General features: G+C 41.5%; 1 protein-coding gene across 3 annotated transcripts in view; it reads right to left on the bottom strand.

Moving 5' to 3' along the window:
* Nucleotides 1-7891, bottom strand: part of camsap2a (calmodulin regulated spectrin-associated protein family, member 2a) — a 180468-nt gene extending 172577 nt beyond the window's left edge. For all 3 annotated transcript variants that reach the window (XR_013887869.1, XM_080195831.1, XM_080195830.1), the window contains exon 1: nt 7328-7891. Coding sequence is in view for 2 of the 3 variants with exons in the window: in XM_080195831.1 (XP_080051957.1) it covers nt 7328-7472 (145 nt within the window). In the remaining variant the exon portion in view is untranslated. The remainder of the gene's footprint in view (nt 1-7327) is intronic.
* Between the last annotated feature and the right edge of the window lie 1929 nt (nt 7892-9820).

A 9820-nucleotide genomic window follows, 5' to 3' on the forward strand; every position in this document is an offset into this window, starting at 1 on the left:
TGATCTAAACATCTTTGGACTGTGGGAGAAAACTGGAGCAACTGGAGGAAACCCATGCCAACGCAGGGAGAATGTGCAACTCCACACTGACAGTCAACAAAGGCCAGAATTGAACCCAGGTCCCTGGCACTTGAGAGAGCTGTGCTAACCACCGTGCCACTGTACTGTCCCATTTGTGGTGGCTTTGCAGTATTCTCCTCGGAAGTGAAGGTTTCCCACCTGCTTTACGACCCCTACAGCCTTGCTGCTAGCTAACCCCTAGCTGACCACTAAGTGGTGAAGACCCACTACCCCCCCCATTCCCCCCAAATTGCAGGGTTGTGTGGGGGAAGAAATGAACTTCAGTGGCATGGGATGCTATGATGTCCACAGAGGATCATCAATAGAGCTCCCCATGGGTCTTGTTGAATATGAGCTCCCCTATTAGACAAGTGGAGGCTCGTCCCAAAAGTGAAGAAGCAGTGGGGGGGGTTTAAAACCAGTTGGCTCCATTTAGGCCAGCAATCGATAGACTCAGGACTGATCTGCCTCTGAAGCTGTTGAATGGCATTCAGGTACCAGTACAAATAAACGAGTGATTGGCGACAGACTACTGGCCTCGGTAAGATTATTACAGAGCATTAGCTGGAATAGGCACAATAAATTTTTCTTATACCCTGGCCAAAATGAACAGCAGGTTAGGTGTAAGGATTCGCATTTTAATCAGTAATCTCTAAACTGTCTGTGCTTTATATGCTCTGTCTGAGGCCAGAACTCTCCATTCACCTGACGAAGAGGCTGTCCCCTCGAAAGCTAGTGAGAATATTATCAAATAAATAGGTTGGACTAAAACCTGGTGTTGTCAGACTTTTTACAAAATTCATCTGTCATACATTACTAAACAGATGATCTGATCATCCATCTATTAATTTATGGAACCTTGCTGTGAGCCACTCTGTAGCCATGTTTACCTACACTACAACAATTGCTACATTTCAAGGTTCACTTTGCTGCAAAGCACTTCAGGGCATCCTGATGTAATCTTATAGCATCCTTCTCTTTGTGACATTAAAAGTTTAGCATTAGTGCAAAGCAGTCTTAGCTTTGCATCAGTGCTATGCTTGCTAATAGAGTGTAGATTAGGTGTCCAGTTCACAAATAATTCTGAAACTGTTTTATGCCAACACTATGGCTGTAGTATGAATAAGAACACAAGAAATAGGAGCAGAAGATCATATGGCTCTTTGAGCCTGTTCTACCATTCAATACGATCTGCCTCAGCACTGATTTCTCACTGGCTCCCCATAAACCTTAATTTCCTCATATTAAAACTCTTATCTACTATAATCTTGAATGCCCGAAATGATGGAGCACCCCTGTCCCTCCATGGTAGAGAATTCCAACCACTTACAACTTTTTGAATGGAGACATTTCTCCTCATCTCAATCCTGGGGTGGTATGATGGCACAGTGGTAAGCATTGCTGCCCCTCAGTGCCAGGGATCCAGGTTCGATTTCCAGCTTGGATCATTGCCTGTGCAACATCTGCACCTTCTTCCTATGTCTGCGTGGGTTTCTGCTCACAGTCATAAAGATGTGCTGGTTAAGAGCATTGCCACGCTAAATTCTCTCTCAGTAATCAAACAGGTGCCGGAGTGTGGCATCTAAGGGATTTTCACAGTAACTTTATTGCTGTGTCAATGTAAGCCTACTTCTAACTAATAAATAAACTTTAAATTATTGTCCCCTTACAAAGATGCCACCATGCTCTAGATTCCCCAACCAACTTAAACAGCCTCTTAATGCTGACTCTGCCAAATCCATTCAGAATCTTGTACGTTTCAATGAGATCACCTCTCATTCTTCCAAATTCCAGAAAATATAAGCCCAATTTACTTGGCCTCTCATCATAAAATAACACTCTCATCCCAGATACTGATCTAGTGATCTTTTGCTGTACTGCCTGGAGGGCATATATATCCTTCCTTAGCTATGGAGATCAAATGAACACACACAGTCCTTCAGGTGTGGTCTCAAAGCTATAAAATTGTAACAAGACATTCTTGTTCTAATACGCCAGTCCTCCTACATTAAAGGCCAATATGCCATTTGCCTTCCAAAATCCTTGCTGTGCTACACACTAACTTTCTGTGTTCCTTGCTTCTCTGAACATCAACAGTTAAAAGTTTCATGCCTTTTAAAAGTTATTCTGCTTTCCCATTCTAGTCACCAACCGAATAAATTTACACTTCCCCACATTATACTTCATCTACCAGTTTGTTGTGCATTCAGTTAATCTGTCTATACCTTTTATAGTCCCTCTGTGTCCTCCTCACAGCTCACATTCCAGCTAACTTTGAATCAGCAGCAAACTTGGATACATTGGTCTCAGTTGCTTCATTTCAGTGATTAGTATAGATTGTAAATGCCTGAGTGTTCCAGCTAACCTTGCAGCATTCCACAACCTGCCAACTTCAAAATGCTCTGCTTCTCGCTACACTCTGCTACCTGTCTGTTAACTAATTCTCCTCTTCTTCTTTTAGCTTCTCCCATTTTACTTGAAATCACTATAATATTGTTTGATTACCGTTCTCCATCTCCTTCTGTCAGTCATGCATTGCTCTTCCAATCCCGCCTCATTGAGATCTCCCACCACCACTTTGCCATCTGGTCTCAGCACTTCCTCTTCTCCTTCTTCCTGGAAATCCCACGTCCATCACTTGCTTCACTATAATTCCAATTATACTCTATGCTAATATATCACTTTAATTCCACGGGCCCTTATTTTCTGCATTAACCTTTTATGTGGCTTCTTACCAATTCATTTTTGGAAATTTAAGTGTCTTCTGGCTTTTCCTTATCTACCCTACTTGTTATATCCTTAAAAACTAACAACTGTTTCAAACATGATTCTCCTTTTTTATTAACATGTTGATGCTATCTGATCACACTATGATTTTCTAAATGCATTGTCAAGACTTCCTTAATAATAGATTCCTGAATTCTTCTGATGACTGACATCAGGCTAACTTACACATTTTCCATTTTCTCCTTTTCTGAAAAGCAGTGTAACATTTGCCGACTTCCAAATCACTGGGATCATTCTAGAATCCAGGAAATTTTAGCAAATGATAAGGAGTCCATTCCTTACATCGTTAGCTCTATTAGGACCCATGGTTACCCTCTAATTTTGTTATGTAATTTGTATATCCTGCTGTGAAGACAAGACATAAAATATTAATTCAATGTTTCTGTCATTTCACTGATAATTTCTCCTGTATCTGATTCTTACTTTAGCCACTCACTTTTCTATCTATTTGTAGAAGTTTTACCGATCCATTTTTGATTTTCCCAGCTAGCTTGCTGCCAGGCTTTCTTCCCTTTGTCAGCTTTTTCATTGTCCATTGTTGGTTTCGAAAAATTTCTCAATCCTCATTTACTATATTCTTCACAACATCATGAACTTTTTCTACTAATCTAATATTCTCCTTTATTCCCCTAGCTGGCCTCAATGGATCTTCATCACTTCTTGTTTTTAATGAAACTAATTTTTGTTGGACATTTTGAATAATTTCTTTAAATGTTCCCCACTGTTTATTTATCTCCATACCTTACAGTCTATTTACATAATCAACTGTAGCCAGTTCTTCCCTCCTACCTACTTCAATGGTTTTGTTTAAAATTAGGACTGTTGTTCTGGACTCAAGTATATTGCGCTCAGGCTTAGCATGGAATTTAACTGAATTATGATCACTTTTCATAGAATCCCTAAAGTGCAGAAGGAGGCCATCTGGCCCATTGAGCCTGAAATAACAACAACCCAACATCCAAGCCCTATCCCTATAACCTCATATATTTACCTTGCTAACCCCCCTGACATTAAGAGTCAATTTAGCATGGCCAATCAACCAGACCGCACATCTTTGGATTATGGGAGGAAATCAGAGCACCTGGAGAAAACCTACACAGACACGGGGAGAACACGCAAACTCCACACAATCACCAAAGACCGGAATTGAACAGAGGTCCCTGGCTCTGTGAGGCAGCAGTGCTAATCACTGTGCCATCTTGCCGCCCTCCAACGGAGATAACAAATTAACCCTGCCTCATCAGACAACAATAGATCTAAAATAAATTTATCCCTCAATTATTCCATAACACACTCTTCCAGGAAACTCAAAAGCATCTGCAAACTCATCTTCCAGATTACCTATGCTGATCTGATTTGTCCGCTCTACGTGAAGGTAAAGTCCCTCACAATTTTTACATTACTTATGGGTGAAATTTTATATCCCTCCCACTCCTGCCTGTTGCCTACCCACTGCCACTGAGATTATATTAGTGGCGGAGAAGGTATTGGGCACCCCTGGATCAACTGAGATGTTTAGGTGGCCAATTAAATTAGAATTGCCGAGGTCTGTCTGTTGGGATTAGCTGAAATGGTATGTCGCCAGGATGCAGCAATAAACTAAAACAAAATATCCGCTACAGATAGTAAATATCTGACTTATTTTTACATTGTATCAAAAGTACTTCCTTTTTCATCAACTTCCAGAAAAGCACACATACCAAAGTGATTTCAACAGCAATCATTTGTGGCAAAAATTTCTAACATTGTACGTGAACTAGGATGACAATACACAAACTTGGGTCACACAGAACTAACAGGGGGCAGAAACATCCCAATAGTGAGGGGCACATTCAGGCTCAGCTCCAGAAGTGAAAGGAAGCATGAACTCAGTTTTACTGCACAACTAGCAGAGAGTAGAGAGTGCTTTCACTGCCTGCAAACGATAACAAATCATGGAGTGACCTGAAATATGATCAAGTGACTTGCTGACCGGAGTTGGAATTTTTAAAGAAAATGTCAAAAAGCATGAAGAGGCAAAACGTGAGATAACAATAGGTGATGTAACTTTAGACACAAGAAGTAAAATATTACCTTGTTTCATTTTTGTGCTGATGAATGTTTTAAAAAGTGGCAACAAAAACATGGCAATTTTTACAAGCTTTACGCTGGCATACAAAAAAAGGGCACATTTTAAATTGGTGACTGGCTAAGAAATGAAATGTGGAGGTGGGTTGCTGATCAACCATAATTTCATTAGAAAGCAGAAGGGGCCGAAGGGGCTAAATGAACTACTCCTGTTCCTACTGAAATGTTATTAAATGTGGCATTTGTTTTGTAACTGTGTGTTGGAAAAGTCAACACAAACTAAATAAACAGATGTCTCTTTAGATCATCTCTCACTTTTAAGACTCTAAAGGTTTATCAGTTCTGAATAAACAAACTCCTGTTGTGATATGCTTACAGAGGATATGCACTTGGCTTGATGGTTCTGAGCCTGAACAATGGCTTTTTGCACCGAAAATAAGATCAGAACAGACCAAACTCTTGATAATGGCTGAAGACATTATTATTTCAGAGGTACAGTCAACCATTCAGTGACATCAAACTCAATTCGAAACAGACAACAAAAGGTCAGTGTGTAAGAATTCACAATTTACTTTTAAATCACAGTAAAAGAACTGAGGGTGGCATGGTGGCACAGTGGTTAGCACTGCTGCCTCACAGTGCCAGGGACCTGGTTTGATTCCAGCCTTGGGTGACTGTGTGAAGTTTGCACATTCTCCCCATGTCTGTGTGGGGTTTTTTTTAAACCAGGTGTTCCTCCCACAGTCCAACGATGCGCAAGTTAGGTGAAATTGCCATGATCAATTAATTTATTATTGTCGCATGTGTTGGGATACAGTGAAAAGTATTGTTTCTTGCGCGCCAAAAAACATACCATTCAGAGTACATAGGGGAGAAGGAGAGGGTGCAGAATATAGTGTTGCAGTTACAGGTAAGGTGAAGAGAAAGATAGAAATAGGGGTGGAATTAGAGGATATTCTGGTGACAGCTCATAAGAAAGTTGCCTTACTCCAGCATCATCATTTTTCCCACCAATGTTCAGGATTTATGGGGATGATGGTCCGTGCATGCTTGATGGGCCAAAGGGTCTCATTGTGCAGTGTAGAGATTTTATGGTTCTATGAAGTGAAGATGAAAGATTATACAGAGACTACGCCATATTTTACCATCTTGTAAAGAGAAGTAATTTTATAGATTGGGCAAACGCAATATTACCAGCAAATTCCCTAATTCGATGTTTTATGCAATTCGATATACCGCAATACAAAATCGTGCGAATTGTAAAGGATAATATGAGTGCTCCATACTTGATTCTAAAGTGACTTTGTATGTAACAGTGTACATATAATATGTAGTATGCAGACAGAAATGTAATGTCACATTGTTATGCCTTCATAATCTTCCTCCTCCACACGCAAACAAATGCTTTCTGAAGCAAATTACCGTACCACTATGAAACCTGCGTCAAAAAAAAACCGATGACTGGAAGACAGAATCAAATCAGTGCATTTATCACGCATGTCCGCGCTGCCCTAAATTGATAAGACCTATTAACAGCCCAAACAAGTGATCATGTTTATCAAGCTCTTGAACAATCACAGCAACTTATCATCCACCTTTATTTCACTTGAAATTCCAAAATACTGCAGCCTTGTGCTTTTAAAATAACCAATCAGTGCCACTAACGCAGAGAAACCGCGGTTCGAAGTAAACAGGCCCATTTTTCACCGGCTGCTCTGAACCAGCAGACGGAGCTGAATCCTGGGCGCTGTAACCGCAGACTGCAGATCATACAAAACCACTTTTCCTTGTCCTGATCTTGCAACGTTTAGGTGTATGCAATACAACAACATAGATGCATAAATTAAGAGTCCATAAATAAACATATTCCATGTTACAGTTTTCGCTAAAATTACTGAATATTAATTCAGGAATTTTGAGGAAAATGCATATAGGTCAACGCGCAAATCCCAACCTATCAATAAATATTTAACATTTTAACAACTTAATCAATTAGTCTACCGAGGAAGGTTATATAAACGACCTGCAGTCTGTTGCTTGAGCTGTATGAAGACATGCCATCGTACATGTTTGATAATCCTTACGTGAACATTAATATAATTCGATAAGGAATGATGACAGACAAATATCAAGTGAGATATTTTGTTTAGGGAAGGGGGGAACCTCAGATAGTTCTAATCTGAATTCAGATGTGAAGAAATTGGTAAATATCCGATCACATTTTTAAAATCGCATTTTAATATAAAAGGAGAATGAATGGGAGGATGGGATTGAAAACGGCCGAGCAGTTTCTGGTTGATGTTGTCAGAGGGAGGCCCGGGCTGTCCTCTCTCTCCCTCCTGCTGCATTCCCCGCTCCTCCTGACTGCAAACCCCTACCCCCTCCAGCCGGGGCTGGGAGGTCGCCACCTTACCTGTCCCGAATGCCTTGGCCACTAGCCATGAGAGGCTGCAGGCGATCTTGGCTCTGGAGAAATCATAATGATCGAAACCTTTGATGGCAGGGACAATGAAGGTCTTCTTCATCTCCCGGGCCGCTTCTGTCGCGTCGCCCATCATCAAGCTGAATGAGGAGTGAGTGAGGGAATGAGGGAGGAAGTGGATGAGGGGCTGCCTTCCTCGCCCCCTCTTTCACTCGCCTTTACCGTCGCCAAAAGCCCTGCATCATTCCCAGGAAGATTATCCGCTCCTTCCAGTGGCCTTTTCAAACCATCCACCAGTTCGAGGGAAGGACTTGATTTTTTTTGTCCTGTGTCGGATTATAAAAGATCCTTATTACGTTGCTGTTAAAAAAATAGTCAACAGAGCTTGTCCTGTCCCCCTGTCTCTTTGCGGTCACATCCCCCAGCAGTTATGGGGGTGCTTGGCCCTGATCACTGCCGCTTAACAACAAGAAGCAGGACAGGACTTGCTGCTGCCGGGGCCGCTCCCATCTTCAGCCTCTCCCCCTTCACTGTCACTGCTGCTGCTGCCCCGCACCGGCAGCCAGTGCGCGCCCCACTCCGTCTCCCGCGCGTCCCCGCTCGCACTTGCGCGCCCCCGCCACAGCTTTGCTGGGTGATCATTCCCATTCCCCGAGTGCAATCTTTCAGAGCACAATGAAGATGATCATGGTTCCAAACCCTGCATTTTCTCGGCTCTCAACCCCCGGGCGGCCACTCCCTGTATCACGTTCGCTTCTCTCTGCAGACAAAAAAACCCCCATCAAAAATAATCAACATATGCATTAACCACAAAACATTTCAATTCCATCCAATTCCCATGACATTTACTGGAGTTTTATTGAGTCCCCCTCCACCTTTTTTATTTTACGACCTCTTACGACTGAAATAATTTCTGTTTATGTGCTGTTGTTAAAAATGTCATTAGACTCGCAACGTTAACTGTGTTCCCCTCTCCGCAGACGTTGCTAGACTTGCTGAGTTTATCCAGCATTTTCAGTTTTGATTTCCGATTTCCAGCATCCGCTGAATTTTGCTTTTATACTCTTTTGAAGTTGTTTTTCGAAGGAGATTATGCAACTTTTTTTAACGACTTTGACTAGTGGTATATTTGCTTGAAATCGACCAAGCAATAATATTGAGAGTCAGGTAAATTAGTAAATACACAACTGTCCCAATACAGGCACATCTGGAGCACTGTAGTGAATGAGGTGCATTGACCCAAACAGGCACTGGAGTGTGGCAATTAGTGGAATTTCACAGTAACAGTGTTAATGTAAGCCTTAATTGTGACAAATAAATAAACTTTACATTAAAATCATACAACCAATAGCAGTGGATCATTCGTTAAAGCATTATCTCCAACATGTTTTATATCTCTAAAATAGATTTATGTTGGGTCACTTTTTGCCATGCAGATGAACATTTCCTTGATCTAATTTAAGACTTTATGTCTACAGATTGCAGACCGGGCTTCAAACTATTAATGGAAGTATGGCAGCCATGTTTAAGCATTTCATCAGTTTACTCCAGATGGTGGAACCAATAACTCTGGACCGAGGGAATGAGCAAAACAAACTATTATTTTTGTAAAAGCAAATTACTGTGGGTGCTGGAATTTGAAACAAAAACAGAAAATGCTGGAAAATCTCAGAAGGTCTGACAGCATCTGTGGGGAGAGAATAAAGTCAACACCCCTGATTTTAGCAGTGAGTGGAGAGTCACCTAATGAAGAGGCAAACCCCGAAAGCTTGTGGGTTTACTATCAAATAAACTTGTTGGACTTTAACATGGTGGTGTGAGACTTCTTACTGTGTTTACCCTAGTCCAACGCCGGCATCTCCACATCATGTTTACCAGCAATTGGAAACTCATAAGATTGTGCCCGAGGCCAACGGGGAGTGCTGTTCTGTGAGCCTTACCCACCCCAATTTCAGGGCAGTGATGCCAGTAAAATCAGGGCCAATGTTTCAAGTCTAGATGACCCTTCATCAGAGCTGAGGACAAATAACATCGTAAAAAGTCTGACAACACCAGGTTTTAGTCCAACCGATTGTGAGTTTACTATCAAATAAATCGGTTGGACTAAAACCTGGTGTTGTCAGACTTTTTACTGTGTTTACCCCAGTCCAACACCGGCACATCCACATCATGACAAATAACATCAGCAGAGATTTATACAATGAGGGTGGTGGGCGGAGGGCTGGAATGGGACAAAGGGAATGTAAATGAGGATGCAGAAGGTGAGGAGGTGTTAAAAGTGTCCATTAAGTGATCAGAATGTGTGAATGGCAAAACAGAAGTACAGATTGTTGAAGGACTGCCTGAGGAATGCACAGGACAATTTATGAAGTCTTGGGTTCACTGTGCTTATGACCTATTGACTCAAAAGTGTGGATTTTGTGAATGAGGACCCAATTGGCATACACATCTTATCCCATAAATCGTTGTAACATTGTTTGTTTG

The sequence above is a fragment of the Carcharhinus amblyrhynchos genome, chromosome 9, assembly GCF_965287045.1.
Source record: "Carcharhinus amblyrhynchos chromosome 9, sCarAmb.v2.hapA, whole genome shotgun sequence".
Taxonomy (NCBI): domain Eukaryota; kingdom Metazoa; phylum Chordata; class Chondrichthyes; order Carcharhiniformes; family Carcharhinidae; genus Carcharhinus; species Carcharhinus amblyrhynchos.